Below are 19,686 nucleotides of genomic sequence, written 5' to 3'. Positions count from 1 at the left end.
CTGTTTCATGGAATGGCAGTGCTTGATTTTAATTGGGGTGGAGTCAGGCCAGCTGTCCAACGAATGGGTGTGAAGCAGTGGGGTGGAGTCAAGGTCAGGTCAGATATGGGAGCATGCGCCGGAGCAGCACATCAGTATATAATGGCGTTTAATGTTGGAGGTCAAGGCAGCTTTAAACTCACCCATGTATAGCATGTGATATTTTCTAAGTCCAAATAGGACATAACTCTTGTGAAAATTGACAAAATGCCCCGAAACTCTAACTTGTTCTGGAACTTATCATAATAAAGCCACGTACCAAGTTTCAGTTGAATATTTAACAGGGTATAGGAAAAAGTCTGAAAAACCACAGGTGGGACGGACAGAGGGACAGATAGAAAGCAAATCTAGAGTACCTTCTGGCGAAACCGGTGGAAGACTATTAGTCTGGTCAGGTCAGGTTTGGGAGCATGTGCCAGAATAGCGCGTCACTTCGTCCACTTTCCGCCGGTACTCCAGGGGCCTCCGTCTGGCCTTCCCCCAGGCAGATGCCAGGCCCATCCCCATCTCCTTGAGATGATGGTCAACCTGCTGCAACCATGAGGCACGTGGTCGGCCCAGTGGCCTCCTCCACTCACGAGACTCCCTCACTGAGAGAATCTGGTGCGCAGGATCAGCGTCAGGAAAACGAGTCACATGTCCATACAGCTGCAACTGACGCTCACGGACCATGCAGGTAACAAATGTCATCCGAGTCTCTCTCAGCAACCGCTCGTTGCACAAAATCTGACCAGCGATAGCCAAGGATTCTCCGAAGAGACCTGGTACCAAAGGAATGAAGTCTCCATATCAGATCCTTGGTCAGAGTCCAAGTCTCGCATCCATAGAGCAAGACTGGAAGCACCAAGGACCTGAAGACTTGGACTTTCATCCTCCCACAGAGGTACCGACAGCGCCACACCCCATGATCCAGTGAATCCATGACTCCCCAGGCCCGACCCAGACGTGTATTTACCTCTGACTCGCAGCCAGCAGAGACATGAATATCACTGCCAAGGTAAGTGAATCTCTCCACGACCTCAACATCCTCACCATAAACAGACACAGACAGGACAGCAGCATCCAAGATGTCATTGAAAGCCTGGATCTTAGTTTTGACCCAAGAAACCCATAATTCCAGCAGCTCCAACTCCTTATTCAGCACCTCGAGGGCCAAGTCCCCCAGTCCCCCAAGACTAGAAGTGTCTGGGGCATTGATCAAACCAGACTCGAGCGTGGCGTAGAATGTGTCCTTCACGGTGAGGTCACTCGCCTCAGTCGGAGCATAAACAGAGACCAGGGAAATGACACCTAAGGAGTGACGAATCCTTAGTCTCATAAACGCTCGTTGACCGGTGTTACCTCAATTATCATTGGGGTCAGCTTATTGGACACAGCTACAGCAACTCCTTGAGTATGGTAACCATCAGAGCGACCAGACCAATAGTAGGTGTAACCACCCACCATTATCTCGCCGCAATCCGGTCTCCGAACCTCAGAGAGTGCTGCAATACCGATGTCCAAACGCCTGAGCTCAGATAATAACAGAGACAGGTGATCATCCTCTCTTAGGGATAGGACATTCCAGGCACCCACCTGAAGGGACCTCTGGTTAACCCAAGGAGACCGCCATCTGGTGGACGACACCTCAGCACCACTCCGTCACACTCTCCTGCAATCTGACCCAGGGATGTTACCCCGTGGTTTCCCTCCTGTACTATTAGTACTATTAGTACAGGAGGTAAAAATGATATTCGGGTATCGGGGCCCTCCGTGTATTCCATATATTTGAAATTTCGAATTTTAAAAACGATATTGAAGAGATGCAGAATTGGGAAGAAAATGAAAGGTGGGAGAGAGCTTGGAGAAAATGGAGTGCAGGAAGTAGAGGAAGAAAAAGCAATGGAGGTTGTAGGATGTCAGAGTTAAAATGCTGGGTTTTTGGGGGGTGTTGTGGATAGGGAAATTTTTGACATTTTGCATTGTTCATAAATCCTATCTGTGTGAGTTCTGCAACAGCCAGCCATGCCATTACAGCTGAGGCACACTGTGACTCTTGGGGGTTTTGCTCAATCTGTAAACCTCCCAAACTGGACTTTTGCAACTGATATATCCTTTCTGCTTGACTTGGTGATGACTAACTTTCCATCCAATCTCTCCTGTTTTGCATTTACCACTCTTGCTTTCTCTGACAATGTTCTTGTTGAAGATGATGTTTCTCTGCCTCTTATGAGAGAGAAAGCAACCTCATCATCACAGAATATAGCTGCTTCCAACTAGCATTTACTGCTATTTTCCCTCTCATGAAAGCATTGGGCTGCTATCTCCTGGGATATACTTTCTGCCTGGGAATACTTTCACAAAAGCTTATTGCATCTCAAACACTGATTAATTATCCCATCCTGTCTATCATCTCGGCCCTGGTACACTGAATTATGTGGGGAGGTGGTTGCGGTCAAGAAACTTGTTTTTCAACATTGAAAGCAAAATGGACCAAGGGTATCCTGTTAAGTGACTGTGTAAGGCTTGCAGAAAACGTGTGCACCCTGAGGCAAGCCACAAAACATCATCTTTTAAATTTCAAGGCTGAACTCTCCAACCAGTCTCCTTAATCAAAATCATGGTGGCACCTTGTCAAGTCTGTCTCTGGTGGATGCTCCCTCCCTCTCCATCCCCTCCCTCACCTCAAATGGTATAACTGCAGACTCTGCCTGAGAGATAAGACAATGTCTAGCTCTGTTTTTGCTTCCAAACTTAGTGTATCCACACCATCCCGTTCTGTCCACGTCTTACCTTCTCGTACCCACTGTCAACTTGACTTTATGTTAATGTGCATCAGCAGTCAGGCATAACAATGAATGGAATAAACAGAACATTGATCTAAGTATGCTAACCACCATGGGAAGCGAGGTGAAGCCAACATTTTGGGTGTTAATCATTTGAGCAAATGAGGAAGACAGGATAGGGACCACTAAACGTCACGGATCACTTTGACTGCACCTCCACCAATGGTATCTTCAGAACCATGTCCACTTTCTCGATCTCACCTCTACTTTTTATCTTTTCCCTTCTCTTCCCTTCTCCTCTCATCTCACCCCCCCCCCTCTTTTTTGCCCTTTCTTCTCGTTTTTGTTTATTTCCTTTTTGGATTCCATACATATATTTTTATTCTTGTTCTTTTTTTAAACTCTTTAAAGTTGCTTTAGTTTATATATCTGACGTCTTACTTTCACCTTCTCATTTGTTTCCCGATTATTTTCTTTTGCTTCCAATTCTCAGTTCCATTGATTTTTTTAATCCTTGAACACTGACCCTTCCAGTCCAAATGAGTCGATCTCACCTCCATGTGTTCCCTGACCCTTGACCCCACTTTACGCACTCACTTCCACCCAATATCAATCCTCACCCTGATCCCTCTTTTACTCCAACGAAGAGTTAATGCCCAAAATGTCAGCTTCTCCTTGCTTCCCACGGCGGTTAGCATATCTCGATAAGCGTCTGTCAATTCCACCCATTGGACTTGTGGTGGACTCATCCACAGCCTTTGTAATGAATGCTTAGATTTATACATTTTTCAAAAATATATTCAGGTATTGGCTCTCATCATTTCTGTGTTTGCTGCGTTTTGCATCAATATGAAATAGAAAACAGGAAATTGTCGGTTCAATTAATTTTATATGGCATTCCGCTCGATCTTCCTCCAGCACAGTACGGACATCCTCTTTAAATGAACATGATGCAATCGCACAAGATCGATGTACTGCAAATTTACACCATGCCATTCTATCTGAAGAAAGAAGTTTCGGATATGCTGAAGAGAGTCAAAGATACTTCAAACACTTTTTGTCAAGCTCCAACAATTTGGTAATTTCTGGTCGTGCATCTTGATGAACAATTTTTACATGAGTACAGAGAGGATTTAATTATTTTTACCCTCGCCAGATGATAGGGTATTTCATTCAGGTCCATTTGTTTGTTTGTTTGTCTGTTTATCCACACAGAATGTGCTAACGTAGGTCACAAATGTCACCTAGTGGTAGCCAGCTGTACACGCTCTCCTTTTTTCAACCTAGTACCCCTTTAAAGTACGTGTAATTAAAGTGTAATCATCTCTATGAAGAATGTACAATTAGAATGCGAGTACGTCTATAAAGTATTACAATTAGAATGTAAGAACGTCAGCAAACATTACCACTCTGCATAAAACAGGTGCAAAAACAGATCCTCGCAACTACAGACCAATCAGCCTTCTCCAAATCATCAGCAACATTGTGGAATCCATAATCGCTTCAGATATTAAATCCTTTCTCTTCTCCAATGGCTTGATTTCCTATCATCAATTTGGATTCAGACCAGGTTTTGACCTTGGATTTGCTGCTTCTGCTCTCCCAACAATGGATGGAGATCCTCAATGCCAGACATGAACTCAGAGCCATCTTTCTAGACATATCGCGTGCCTTCAATATGGTCTGGCACCCTGCTCTGTTCACCAAACTCTCTTCTTATGGTATCCAAGGACATCGCCACTCATGGCTCACAGACTTCCTCTCCTGTCGCAGGCAATGTGTGGCCCTTGATGGAGTTCTCTCATCCCCTCTTCCTGTCCAGGCTGGAGTTCCTCAAGGCAGTGTTTTGGGCCCTGTTCTTTTTCTGGTTTTCATAAATGATCTCTCCGACTCTGGAAAATCCTCTTTATCTCTTTGCTGATGACTCCACCCTCTGCCGTACCATCTGTCATCCCTCAGACCGGCAGACAGCAGCCTCTTCGCTCTCTGCAGATCTGGATAAAATCACAAGCTGGTCCAACACTTGGAACATGTCTTTCAACCCTGACAAATCTCACGCTCTAACTGTCTCTCCGAAAGGACCGTCTGGACCCCCCCCCCCATCTACTTTCTCAACAATCCTCTTGAAAAAGTCCTTTCATTCAAGCTTCTGGCTCTCACTATCTGCCGCAATCCAACATTTCCAGCTGGCCTCGAAAGCCAGTCCCTGACTAGGCAACCTCCTTCATGCAAAGGCCTTCCTTGACACACCTGAGCTCCTGAACACATACAAAGCTTTCGTCCACAGTCTGATCGAGTACTGCTCTCCCCTCTGGGCTGGTGCTCCTGCCACTCACCAATTCTCGCCTTCACGCTGTAGAAACCAAGGCATTTCGGATCATTGGTATCTCCCGTGGTGAGGCTGAGTCTCTGGGTCTCTCACTCTCTTACCGCAGGCATGTCAGTGGTCTTTCCTTCTTTTACCGTCTTCTCTCCGGCCTTGCTCCCCCTGCTTTCTCTCGGATATGTCCCCCTCCCCCCCGCCCATATTTCCGCAGGACACTCAAGGTCCACCAGCAACCCCCTTCTGGTAAAACTACCAAAATCAAGAATCACTGCTCACCTTCACTCTTTTGTTCCTCTTTTTTTCCCACCTTTGGAGCAAACTCCCACATGCTATTCAATCCCACTCTTCCCTCCACGTCTTCAAAACAGCTGTTCACCATCATCCCTTATCTTCCCCCATCCCAAACCATGGTCTTTTCTACACCCACTAATTCACCCCAAACCCACCTCCTTCAAATTCTCTGCTCTCCATTCCTGAAAGTCCCTGCTGTGTGAGGACCTGAAAGTCCCTGTAGTGTCCATGTTGTTTACACTGTGTACCCCGCCCCATCCCTCTCCCTTCCACAGATCTCATGTCTCTGTTCCCCACTGTTTTGTCCTTCTCTCCTGCCCCTCTTGTCTCCTGAGCCTCTTGTTGTATGTTGTGGGTGTTAGCTCTCATACGAGCCTCGACAATGTATACAAAAAAGAAAAAAAACATATTACAATTAGAACGTGAGTACATCAATAAAGTATGTACAATTGTAATGTGAGTATGGCTATCAATAGGCCATGGCCTAGAGGGGGTCCACATGCACCCCCCTCACTATTAGGTTTCTTTGTAACCCTGGGTCTATTGAGTTGGAAAAATATTAACAGGAAAAAACTTGGGTCTCAACAAACCCCCCATGGACTTTTTGTTCACTGCCTACAGTCACCCCTTCAGGTGTCACTGTTACTTTCATCGAGTTCACTGTCACTATCACTGTCACATTCTGATTCGTCCATGTCGTTCTCGATCATTTCCTCGAGAATGTCCACCAACTGCCATGGCATCAGCTCACCATCAGTCCACTTTGGCTGCATGATCCCAGTTTCAAACGTCCACCCATGCCCATTGTTTGGGTTGGGAACAGAAGGCTTCTCAACATGCGCCAGCTTCCATGTCCTAACCTGGTAGTTGCACTGACACACATGCTGCTCAAGGGCGCTTCAACACGGTGGCAGTGTGGCCAGATCAAAATGGCTGGATTTGCTGAGGACGTTCTTTCCGCCGCACTTTCCTTGCATGACTTTGAATCGGAGTTCATTCACTTGTTTTGACGTTTTGTTGCCGTATAGCATACAAGTAAACCGTTCCAACTCCTCCATCACCTTTTCATCCACTTTCCAAGAATCCCCCAATTTGGAGAATGCCCTCTGAAATGATTCATCTGTTTCAATGCCTTTTATTCCTTTCATTTTTCCTTTGCCTTTAAAGGCACTGGTACTGTCACAACCCATGAACGCATGTAGGCCTAGCAGTGCAGTACAAAAGAGAGATGTGCGAGACATAGCCAACTTGTTCACATTGATACAGCGCCTTGTGCTGCCCTTACCCATTTCAAATAGAATATGGATTCCTTCCAAGTATCTCACGTAATGGAGTAGGATGAAGAAAATGTCTGAATTGGGACTCCTCATGCAATCAAATATGAACCCCCTGTCCTTGGCATACACACAGTTCAAGATCACCCGAGAAAAAGTTTCTTCTTGTGAGGATGCCAAAGACTGGATCTCCTGGCACTTCGAAGTTTGTCCATCCGATGTTAACTGCTAGGTCAGTCCTTCACAAATGAGTATCACCTTATGACCATTGAGAATGTCGGCTGATGCATCACTGCTCAATGTTGTCAGCAATACCTGAACGAACTGCGTCTTGTTATCTTCATTGGCAAGAGACGGTTTCCAGTCCTTGGGGTGCTTTGTCTTTTCACCACTGATGATTAATTTGTCACCACAACCTCTTCTATCCTGTTCCACGGTTTTCGCAGAGTCCTCCTTGTACATATCAGTGCTGAAAATAACAGCTGATTATCGTGCAGAACCTAATATTTTGCGAGGACATCGGCAACCTCTTTGATCTTTTTGTTCTGTCCAAGTTGGTAACTTGACTTTATTGCTTCCCTAATGTCCATTTTCAGGTTAAACACTAAGTAAGAAATGAATCGACAATCTGCCCCAAAAGTACAAAACCCCAGAAGTCTCTAGTAATCCTGCTTTTCAAGTTTTGACTTCAGCTTTTCACTCCGATAATTTGGATTTGGAAAGGGTGTTTCATTGAGGTGTGAAATGTAAATTTCACGCATCTCGCTCAGTCGAACAACTCTCCGGGTGAGGACAGCATTTTCGTTGATCACTGAACACACATTTGCAAAAGCGTCTCGGTGCGCTTTCGGTGTCTTGCGATCTCCACTTGTCTGGACAATTGACATAGTTTCTGTGGCATGAGGGATAATATTTGGCCTCGCAGGCAAAGAGATTGAAGCCAGAAATTATCCCGAGAAGGTCACAGTCTCCCTTTTGCTCAGCCAATTTAACGACAGTTTCACCTCCCTCACGTTCAAAGACCTTCGTGTTTTCAGTTGTCCACAATCCTTTAATTTTAACTTTCTTCCTTCCTTGTTTATTACAGAACAAACAGTCCAGATTGAAAAGAGTTTTGTCTTTGTCAATGGATGACCTCCTGGGCTCACTCGAATGGCTGGTTGATGGTTGCTCATCTGCTGGAACCTCCTTCAGATGATGAACGCTGAAGATTTGCTGTAAATCGTGTGTAGCATACACGATGATACCCATGATTATCTTCACATACCTCTGGTATCTGTGCGCAAATGTCATTCATCTGATATGGAGATTTGAAAGGCTGCAACAGTCTCTGCTCCTTCACCGATAGGATCTTTTTGAAGCGTTCTGTTGGATCCTTTGTATTCTTGATGAACATGAACTCATCCGATTTTGGATCTTTTGCATGGATAATGCAGGTTGCCATCTCCTCACCTGAACAATCATCCACCTTCCTCCTTTTTCTGCGTTCCATGGTACATTTCTAGCCAATACCTGAAAAGAACAACAAACAAATTTTGTAAAAACAAAGGGAAGGAATCATCAATACCAATATTTTGATACCAAATTTGTCAAAATTGGATCGTTTGAAGTGACAAAATTAGACTTTGATTGGGTTTGTGCAATTTTGCATGTTTTTTTTGCAGAAAAACGGCCATGTTAAAAAATGGGTCCAAAACCGTTATATACCATGGTTTAAGAAAGAAGAGCATGCAGATTTTCAAAGTTATAATCAACTTGGGTACCTATTGGCTTCCATTTGAAGCCATTTTGGCTGAGAAATTCCCTTTGGAATGGTATGGGTGATGGATTTTCTGAGAAGGGTTGTGATTTTAGGCAGGGGTCAAATTTCGTGACCTTTTTACCTTTGTTGACCTATTTACTGAATGCATTTGCATAAGCTATACATCGAATTGTAGGCCTAGCCAAGGTCAACATTTTCAGGGGTCATTTGTTATTCTACAATGATTGGTTGCAAAATTACAGCCATTTCAATGTCCCCTACCCCTAATTCACGACCCGCGGTTAGAAAAATGGGCGTGAACAAAAAGTCCATGGGGTGTATCTTGAGGCCCAAGTTTTTTTCCTCTTAACATCATTTTTCCAACTCAATAGACCCAGGGTTAGGCCAAAAAAAAAAAATGTTGCATTGGCGTAACCCGCCCGACCCTAAAAATTCCGCCGACCCTACGGTTTTTTTTTGTTTTTTTGCTATCGAAAAATTTTGCCGACCCTATTTTATTGCTATTTTTGTTGTTTTGCTATCGTTTTCAAGTATCTTGTTGATTGCGATCGCGATCGCAAAAACCCGGAAGTGTTTCGGACAGAACCCGCCGACAAAAAGGGTGGTACTCGAGCCGGGGGAGATTTTGGGAGGGATTTATTAGGAAAAAAAAAAAAAAAAAAGATCCCGACCGACCTACCCTATTTTTCAGTGACCCGTTACGCCAATGCAACATTTTTTTTTTTTTTGGCCTTACATAAAAATGGCAAAGAAACCTAATAGTGAGGGGGGTGCATGTGGACTCCCTCCAGCCCATGGCCTAAAAGTATGGCAATTAGAATGTGAGTACGTGTATAAAGTACGTACAATTTGAATGTGAGTACGTGTATTAAGTACGTACAATTAGAATGTGAGTATGTGTATAAAGTATGTACAATTGGAATGTGAGTATGTGTATAAAGTATTTCAATTAGAATGTGAGTATGTGTATAAAGTACGTACAATTCGAATGTGAGTACGTGTATGAAGTATTACAATTTTAATGTGGGTACGTGTATAAAGTATTACAATTAGAACGTGAGTACGTGTATAAAGTACGTACAATTAGAATGTGAGTACGTGTATAAAGTATTACAATTTTAATGTGAGTACGTGTCTAAAATATTACAATTAGAATGTGAGTACGTGTATAAAGTATTGCAATTTTAATGTCAGTACGTGTATAAAGTACGTACAATATGAATGTGAGTGTGTATAAAGGATTACAATTAGAATGTGAGTATGTATAAAGTATTTCAATTAGAATGTGAGTACGTGTATAAAGTACCTCTAATTAGAATGTGAGTGTGTGTACAAAGTATTACAATTAGAATGTGAGTGTGTGTATAAAGTATTACAATTAGAATGTGAGTGTGTATAAAGTATTTCAATTAGAATGTGAGTATGTGTATAAAATAAAGTATTACAATTAGAATGTGAGTATGTGGATAAAGTATTTCAATTAGAATGTGAGTACGTGTATAAAGTATGTCCAATTAGAATGTGAGTATGTGTATAAAGTATTACAATTAGAATGTGAGTATGTGTAATGTGTATAAAGTATTACAATAAAAATGTGTGTGTGTATAAAGTATTACAATTAGAATGTGAGTGTGTGTATAAAGTATTACAATTAGAATGTGAGTGTTTATAAAGTATTACAATTAGAATGTGAGTATGTGTATAAAGTATTGCAATTAGAACGTAAGTGTATAAAGTACGTACAATTGGAATGTGAGTATGTGTATAAAGTATTACAATTAGAATGTGAGTGTGTGTATAAAGTATTACAATTAGAATGTGAGTGTTTATAAAGTATTACAATTAGAATGTGAGTATGTGTATAAAGTATTGCAATTAGAACGTAAGTGTATAAAGTACGTACAATTGGAATGTGAGTATGTGTATAAAGTATTACAATTAGAATGTGAGTATGTGTATAAAATACGTACAATTAGAATGTGCGTAGTTGTATAAACTATTACAATTAGAATGTGAGTATGTGTATAAAGTATTTCAATTAGAATGTGAGTCTGTGTATAAAGGATTACAATTAGAATGTGAGTATGTGTATAAAGTATTTCAATTAGAATGTGAGTGCATTTATAAAGTATTAAAATTAGAATGTGAGTTTGTGTATAAAGTATTTCAATTGGAATGTGAGTGCATTTATAAAGTATTAATATTAGAATGTGAGTTCGTGTATAAAGTACGTACAATTAGAATATGAGTACGTGTATAAAGTATTTCAATTAGAATGTGAGTGCATTTATAAAGTATTAAAATTAGAATGTGAGTTTGTGTATAAAATATTTCAATTGGAATGTGAGTGCATTTATAAAGTATTAATATTAGAATGTGAGTTCGTGTATAAAGTACGTACAATTAGAATATGAGTACGTGTATAAAGTATTTCAATTAGAATGTGAGTGCATTTATAAACTATTACAATTAGAATGTGAATATGTGTAGAAAGTATTACAATTAGAATGTAAGTGTATAAAGTCTTACAATTAGAATGTGAGTACGTGTATAAAGTACGTACAATTGGAATGTGAGTATGTGTATCAAGTATTACAATTAGAATGTGAGTATGTGTATAAAGTGTTTCAATTAGAATGTGCGTATGTGTATAATGTATTAAAATTAGAATGTGAGTGCATTTATGAAGTATTAAAATTAGAATATGAGTATGTGTATAAAGTATTACATTTAGAATGTGAGTATGTGTATAAAGTATTTCAATTAGAATGTGAATGCATTTATAAAGTATTAAAATTAGAATGTGAGTACGTGTATCAAGTATGTGCAGTTTGGAATGCGAGTACGTGTATAAAGTATTAAAATTAGAATGCGAGTATGTGTATAAAGTATTACAATTAGAATGTGAGTACATGTATAAGGTATTTCAATTAGAATGTGAGTGTATTTTACGTATTACAATTAGAATGTGAGTGCATTTTAAAGTATTAAAATTAGAATGTGAGTACGTGTATCAAGTATGTACAATTGGAATGCCAGTATGTGAATATAGGATGAACAATTACAATATGAGTACGTCTTCTTTTTTTGTATACGTTGTCGAGGCTCGTATGAGAGCTAATACACAACGCATAGCAAGGGGGGTATGAGACAAGAGGGGCGGGAGTGGGAAGGACAAAACAGTGGAGATCTGTGGAAGGGAGAGGGATGGGGTGGGGAACACGGGTTATACAAGATGGACATGACGGGGACTTTCAGGAAGGAAAGCAGGGAATTTGAAGGAGGTGGGTTTGAGATGGATTAACGGGGGTCGAAAAGATCGAGGATTTGAATGGGGGATGATCAGAGGTGGTGGTGAACAGCTGTTTTGAAGGCCTGGAGGGAAGAATGGGATTGAACAGAGTGAGGGAGTTCATTCCAAAGGTGGAAAAAAAAGAGGAATGAAAGAGTGAAGGTGAGCAGTGATTCGTGATTTTGGTAATTTTACCAGAAGGGGGTTGTTAGCGGACCTTGAGTGCCCTGCAGAAATATGGTGGGGACAAATCGCAGACAGACAGTATGTGAATATAGGATGTACAATTAAAATGTGAGTACGTGTATAAAGTATTACAATTAGAATGTAAGTACGTCTATAAAATACGTACTATAAAACCACACAAAACAAGTCCGCATGAGGGTATGCAATGTTTGATTGCTCCTTCTAGTTATATTTGTTATTTTTGATGTTGTTTATTGGAGGTTCAAGTTTGACTTGTCTTATGGAAGAGAAATGGATGGGTTAATTTAACTATTTTCAATTCCAATGATTTCGCATGTTTGGTCCACTTTCTCTTAGTTTCGCAAAGCAGAAGAGCTCCGAGAGCAGCTGCGGCGCCGCACAGGTGTGGTTCTGTTGGGCCCTCCCGGTGCAGGCAAAACCACAGTGTGGCGACTGTTACGCACGGCACTCGGCATATTGGAGAGTGCCCCCTCTCTTCGTGTGCACATATTCAATCCTAAGGCTGTGACTCGGCGGCAGCTCCTGGGCCATGTTGATCCTGATACTCGAGAGTGGACAGATGGTATTCTGTCTGCCTGTGTGCGGCAGGTTGTTGGCGAACGACCAGGTCAAAGGACATCTTGTGCCTCGTACATTTCCTTTCCACAGCATACTTGTATATACATTTTTTGTCATTTTGGTGACTTATGACATTAACACGGCTAGGTACCTCATGAGGAAGTTATGTGGCTTGTGGAAAAACTCTTTGAAGCAGAAATGAACATTGTTGCAAAAGTAAAGCAGCAATTTGCAGTTTATTTAAAAATATTTCATGTTATTTTCTAGGTTTGTAAATCAGTGCAAGAAAGCAATACAGTTTTCTCAACATTTTTAAAGGCACAACCTATTGCCTCAAGAGCACAAACTCCACACTTATAAGGGGACTGTAATACATGTGTAAACTAACACAGGTTCACCTGCTGTAAGCCATGTTTCTGCACCTTCAATATTGATCAACACCCTCAGTCTTTGACACAATGCCACTCTCCTGCAGACGTTCACTCCTGGATCGTGTGTGATGGGGACATTGACCCAGACTGGATTGAGGCCCTAAATTCAGTACTGGATGACAACAGGCTGCTCACACTTCCCAGTGGTGAACGAATCCAGTTTGGCCCAAATGTGAACTTTATCTTTGAAACACATGACCTGGGTGCAGCCTCACCAGCTACTGTCTCACGTATGGGCATGGTCTTTTTGAGGTACCCTTTGCTTTCTGCCTTGCAATTGTTTCTTACTTTATAGCAATTGATCACCCGAAGTTGTATGGCAGGCATTAAATCAAAACCCAATTTGGAAAATTCATTGTTTATACAGTTTTTCAAAATAATGAAATGTGTCGATGTTCTTAGAAAACGTTGATTGCCTTTGTGTCAGAAATGCTTCTTGATATTAGTTTGAAAGTGATGTAAAAAGAGCGATTTACTTTGTTTCATTATGTGCCCTGATTTATTGCTTGCCAGCGATGAAGATTTGGATGTGAAAGCTCTGGTGTCAAACTGGATGCAACGCCAACCTGATGATGTGCAACCTATTTTGTCCAGCATGCTCAATGATCATTTCTATCGGGCTGTAGACCTTTTGCTCAAACAGGTAGACACACCTTTTTTAGGCTTAATTATTGAAAAAAGTAAGTTTATTATAAACTCACAGGAACTTTGTGTCGATAGGGGGGTTTCACCTCTACTATCCCCTCCTTCCTTTCTCCCACATTCTCCAGAATGAGTTTGCGATTCCAACAAGTCCGGCAGGTACCATATATAATGGTCTCTCTTTGCTGCACAACACTCACCACCCACATGCATGCATGGTGGCATTAATCCGTGGTCTTGGTGGTAATCTCACTGCATCAGCTCGGCAAAAGCTCGCTACACAGGTCAGATTCTTATCAAAAATATTCATTCATGCTCATATCACACTCATTATCACTTTGGGCATTGTTTTTAGCAATGTTTTCATTTGCACAACATTATTTGCTATTTTTAATTAGATCACGCGATCTATGCTCCATCTATTTCTCAGCTATTTGCTTGGTTTCGTGAAACTACACCAGACTCTCGTCATCCAATGGATGTTCGCTATGACCCTGAGTATGATCGCCTGCTTCCATACTCTGGGCCAATAATGGAAACCTCTGGAAGTGTGGAGCAGGCAGAGGTTCCTTCAATGCTTGACCCTGCATCACCACCTGTGGTACTCTCAGCCACAGCACAACATTGTCTAGACCTCATCCTTCCCTGGTTGGAGAATCCCTTGCACCCACCTTTCTTGGTAGTCGGCCCAGAGGGATGTGGCAAGAGGTATATGACAATAATAATAATAATAATAATTCATAACATAATATTTTTTATTGCTGTATAATATATTAATACTCATCAAGGCTCTATCGTGCCTGTTGGCAGCACATTGCTGCACCATGCATTCTCGCAGCTGCGCTCTGCACAGGTGGCCGAACTTTCTTGCACTTCTGAGACAGGGTCCAACCAGGTGCTGCGCAAACTTGAGCAGGCATGCCGTTCATCCAATGGAAATTCAGGCCGGGTATTGCGACCACGCCACGCCGAACGGCTGCTGCTCTTCCTGCGTGGCATCAGCCTGCCGCACTCAGACAAGTGGGGAACTTGTCAACTCATCGCCTTCCTGCGACAGGTGTGGCACAATGGGACGCCAAGTGTTGTGAGGCCTAGCGTGACTGCTTGATGCAATACTTAATTTGCATTTGTCGTATATCAAATCAAAATCAAAACATTTGTCGTATATCAAATTTTTAATCAAAACCACCATCAAAGAATTGTTTTATCACCTAATCATATAAATATACAGTGGCCTGCAAAAGTATTCACCTCCCTCCAAAGTTTTCACATTTTGATGCCACCTGAGCTTATTTAATGATGCCTTCAAATCGAACTTTACTTCATATACAGTCTTCTACTCTTTATAATGTAGACACAAACTATATAGTTTGATAATATATTAAACTTAATATAGAGATACAAACTACTCCAAAGTAATAAAGATAAAAAATACAGAAAAAAATGTGAATAAGTTAGGCTAACAGAGAAAATCAGATGATTCTCAGTTGCGTAAGTGTTCAAACTCTTTGCCAAATTAACCTTAAATCACTTTAGGAGTAAATTATTTGTTTGAAAGGTTACAAATAAGTGTAATAGGTTTCACCTGTATGTAATCGGTAGCTTAACTTAATTAAGCTCCCCAAATTATCCATGGAGTTTGAAGGTGCAATTCACTTGGTTAACCAACAAGGCAAACATGAAGACCAAAGAAGAAAGAAGCCATTACTGAAAAAGCCATCATCAAAAATCTCATATGGAATTTGTGAAAAAGTGTCTTTATGATACTGCAGGCATGTGGAAAAAAGTTTTGAAGTCAGACAAGACAAATGTTTAACTTTTTGGTCCAAATTCAAAGTGTTACGGCTGGCCAAGACTAACACTGCACATCACCCAGTTAACACCATGCCTACTGTCAAGCACAGCAGTGGCAGCATCATGTTATGGGGATACTTTTCATCAGCAGAGACTGGCAAGTTTGTCAGGATAGAAGGGACAATGGATGATGTAATGTAAAGGAGAATCCTTGATGAAAACCTGCTCAAGTCAGCCATGATTCTAAAACTGGGAAGGAGATCCACATTTCAGCAGAATCAAAGCACAAAGATAAATCCACACTGGAGTGGCTGAGTAAAAAGAAAATAAATGTTCTTGAGTGGCCCAATCAAAGTCCTGAGCTGAACCCAACTGAACATTTGTAGAGAGACTTGAAGATTGCAGTCCGTCAATGATCCCCATTAAAATTGACAGAACTAGAGCAATTTTCACATGAAGAATGGGCAAAGATTTCACCATCTCACTGTGCAAAGCTGGGAGAGAGAGCTACCCATAAAGACTCACTAGCCAAACCCACGCTCTGTTTCTGGAGTGAGGGTTCATTAGGACATCAATATATCCAGCGTTCACAATGTGACTTATAGAATTTCTTTATATACATTGTTTCTTGTTACATTTTTTTTGTGTCAAATTCACCTTCTGAGGTAGTCAGCATGTGCAGAAGAGGGTTTTACATTGCAGACACTGTTTTCTAGGGGTGGCATTATGCCTCTCAGCGGTGACGGTCTGTCGATGACAGACGTAATGACGTCAGTGAATGACCGATGATGTCATGACGTCATTACGCCTCTCTGCGGTGACGTCACACATTGCCATGTAAACGAATGTAAAAATTAGAAAATCGCCAAAAATTCCCAAACCTGTCCATCTGGCATGATCTCACATAGCCTATGCTGTACATTTGACCACAGAGCACCCACCTGTCAAAAGTGGCAACAATCCATCCAGCAGTTTTGGAGGAGATACGTCCACAAAATATGGCTTAGCGTATTAATATAATAATTGCAGTCATTGCTGAAAAATGTGCTTCCACCAAGTGTTGACCAAAGGGTCTAAATGCTTTTACAACTGGTGAATTTTGATTTGTACATGTTTTTTGCAGGTATGCCTGAGTTGTGACCTCCTTCAACTGTAACCATGTTTTGTTTGATCTCTTTAGTTATTAATAAAAAAGTCCATTTGAAAAAATTCTGTGTACATAATTCGTAATTCATCTAAATGTGTTATTATTGGTAGGGGGTGGATACTTTTGCAGGCCACTGTATATGCATAAGGATATTCAAAGAAACTTTGACACAAAAGAAGTTCAGTTGGACAATCATATGTGTACTTTATCTTTAACGTATTTACCCTAGCCGAAGGAGAGGGTATTGCATTTGGGTCCATTTGTTTGTCTGTCTGTTTGTTTGTTTGTCCGCGCAGAGCTTTCGTGTTTTTCTCTGTAACCGCTTTCGGGTGGAGACAAAATTTTCACGATAGATGTGACTACTCATGTGGAATGTTGTACTCATAATTATGACATCATAGGTCACGTGGTTTGGCAGCCATGTTGGAAAAATGGAAAAACTTTGGACCTCTAATTCTGAAACCACACGAAGGAAAAAATTGAAACTTAGCACACGGCAAGTATTCCTCATGGGGAATAAGTGTGATATTTTTATGACGTCATAATTGCATATGTAGAATGCTACATATGATCAGTATGAACATTTTTAAGGGTCATCTCGGGATAAAATGGTCCACAGAAACAAAATTGATTACGTCATCGGTCACGTGATTCAGCAGCCATATTGTTAAAAAAAAACCTTCAAAAATCCTCTTCTTTGAAGTGGCTGAACAGATCAAGGTGAAACTTTACAAGTATGACCACCTATCCATGAGGAACAAAAAAGTTCACAAATATGTTGTCATAGGTCACATGGTTTAGTGGCCATATTGGATTTACCATAAAACCTATAAATCTTCTTCTCCAGGACAGATCGAGGGGAAACCACACAAATGTTCCCCAATCCTTGCGTGTACAAGTTTGTTAAGGAATGATTGATTGGTCACATGGTTTGGCAGCCATATTTGATTGAAGAAAAATATTAAATAATGTTTTCTCTGGAACCACTTAATCCATTGACTTGATACTTCAAAATTATGATCTGGTGGTGAAGGTTAACACATGTTTTAAATTTCAACTTGATCGGACACATGGTCTGACAGCCATAATTTTTTATTTTTTTCATCTGGGGTTTTTTTTGTTTTTTTTTGTTTTTTTCAATAAGCCTCACTTGGCTGTGCCTGGTTGGGTTTGAGGGTATAGGAGAAGCAGCTGAAATGTGAATCCTATCTAGGTTTCTCCTGTTGACTTCATCTTTGTTTTCTGCTTGTTCAGGTTCCTTCTGATGACTCCAATGCAGGACTGTACCTAGTTGGTCTTCCATTTGATTTAAATTGAATTTATTTTTTATCCCATTCTAAATTCAGTTGAATAATAATGAAAAATGTCATGGGTCAGGGCACTGGCTTACTAAAGGGGGGGGGGGTTCCATTGGGAGAGTTGACATACCAGTACGATGATATAACGATGGTTTTAGTTGCAAGTGACATAATCTTATTATTTCCCTCATAATAAAGACAGTAACTCAGAACTAAAACCATCATGATATCATCGTACATGGAATCGAACATAAACACAGAACAGGAACACAGCATTACATTACAGGGCGGGAGGTGGTGGAAGTGGTGCTTAATAGTAGGAAGAGGGAGGCAGTAGGAGGAGGCGGAGCTGATGATGTGCTTGGCATGGGTCCGTTGGTGGATGAAGCAGATGTTGATGGCTTGAAGTAGCTGCTGAGCATAGACTGTTGACAGTTTTTTAATTTCTCCTCAAGAGTCCTCAAATAAAGCATGATAGCACGATCCCAGAAATGCTTTTTCTGTCATCAGCTTTCTCCACCAATTAGAGCAAGCTTTCATAAGTTACTAGGGCATTATGCATTGCAGTGAAGGTCATCATTCGCTCTTTGGGTTGACGTCATTTTAAACTCATTTGCACGCATGTCTCACCACGATGGTAGCTCGATGTGTTTTATGGGTTAACCCTTTCATTCTGAAAAGTTAATGACATTACTATATTGCATTCACAGACATTATGCCTGGTATTAGCTTCATGGTTTGGGTGGTGGCTTGGGATCCAAAGGTCCTGAGTTCAAATCCTGCTTGGCTGTTGAATTAATACCAGGTGGGGTTGAATCTGCCTGTCATCCTTCTGAGGTCGGCAAAATGAATACTAGGTTTCTGGTAACGGGCAATGCATCGGCAGCACGGCTGTGCTTCCAGAAATTGTTGCAACCAGCAGCCAATTGTTTGCATACAAAATAACTGTTGATATTATTTAGCCTGGGTACTGACACACAATCATCTTCACTTTTCAATAAGTACTGTGGGATTTTTCACATCCAAAACCAAAATGCAGACAACAAAGCGAGCTTTACATCTCCTTCCAATGGATGCTGTGCTTCACAATGCATCACCTTCTGCAAGCATGCCTCTTGCCATCTATTAGCATACATTGCCTGGCCTTCGATGGCGACATCTGCAAGTACTCACTATCCTTGGCTCTGCTTAGCTTCTGAGAGCTGATGGAATCAGTTATATTTAACCTGATAAGTCCTGAGAAATATTTAATTGAATTAATTATTTTGAGTGCTATCAATTTTTGATGGTACATTCTACATAACCATTCATTAATGTATAGAGCACTTGTCCATAAAAACAAATTGACATTTTATTTTGAAGTTGGTTCTGGTATGCCATGATGCTTCTATCGATGTGATTTATCGAATCATGAGAATTGTTTGTTGATTCGTAATTCCAAACCTGTTTGTACTATGACCGCAGTTGCTAACATATCGGGGATTTTACGATGACAACCTGGAATGGGTGAGGCTTGAGAATGTGCAACTTGTGGCCTCTATGACCCATGTTGGTTCACCTGGATGCCACCCACTGTCACCACGGTTCACCTCACTGCTGCACATCTGCTGTATGGAGTATGTGCTACATTTTGGATGAAGCCATATTAGTAGGATGACCCTGTATTACTGCATTGTTCTGTATAGTCTGCCTTGTTCGCCTCATTTAGTATGTTAGTCACAAACTGGGAAAACAAATTCTCACCACTACGATATATCTGCATGACATTGATTAAAAATCCAAGAGTATCACATGTGGGAGTTTGTACGACAAGGCTGCAGATATTCAGGCAAGTAAAAAGGATCCGGTGGGATTTTAGGT

The 19,686-nt window shown here is 41.1% G+C and overlaps 1 protein-coding gene and 1 long non-coding RNA gene across 9 annotated transcripts in view; one reads left to right on the top strand and one right to left on the bottom strand.

Moving 5' to 3' along the window:
* The window catches only part of DYNC2H1 (dynein cytoplasmic 2 heavy chain 1), a 326,677-nt gene that overhangs the window by 129,624 nt on the left and 177,367 nt on the right, over positions 1-19,686 (top strand). For 6 of the 8 annotated variants that reach the window (XR_015058641.1, XM_085883078.1, XM_085883079.1 and 3 more), the window contains exons 40-46: positions 12,293-12,611; positions 12,990-13,197; positions 13,459-13,588; positions 13,716-13,871; positions 14,018-14,295; positions 14,398-14,644; positions 19,291-19,442. Coding sequence is in view for 7 of the 8 variants with exons in the window: in XM_085883078.1 (XP_085739204.1) it covers positions 12,293-12,611; positions 12,990-13,197; positions 13,459-13,588; positions 13,716-13,871; positions 14,018-14,295; positions 14,398-14,644; positions 19,291-19,442 (1,490 nt within the window). In the remaining variant the exon portion in view is untranslated. The remainder of the gene's footprint in view (positions 1-12,292; positions 12,612-12,989; positions 13,198-13,458; positions 13,589-13,715; positions 13,872-14,017; positions 14,296-14,397; positions 14,645-19,290; positions 19,443-19,686) is intronic. The other 2 variants (XM_085883083.1, XM_085883081.1) reach the window with 1 other exon arrangement.
* Positions 12,733-19,686, bottom strand: part of LOC147027032 (uncharacterized) — a 215,886-nt gene continuing 208,932 nt past the window's right edge. Inside the window, exon 3 of the long non-coding RNA XR_015058643.1 lies at positions 12,733-14,635. This is a non-coding gene — a long non-coding RNA (uncharacterized LOC147027032). The remainder of the gene's footprint in view (positions 14,636-19,686) is intronic.

Source organism: Eptatretus burgeri, chromosome 5, assembly GCF_056783735.1.
Source record: "Eptatretus burgeri isolate ZD-2024b chromosome 5, Ebu_testis_v1, whole genome shotgun sequence".
Lineage (NCBI taxonomy): Eukaryota > Metazoa > Chordata > Myxini > Myxiniformes > Myxinidae > Eptatretus > Eptatretus burgeri.
The sequence above is the reverse complement of the archived record's forward strand: the minus strand, read 5'-3'. Positions and strand labels throughout refer to the sequence as shown.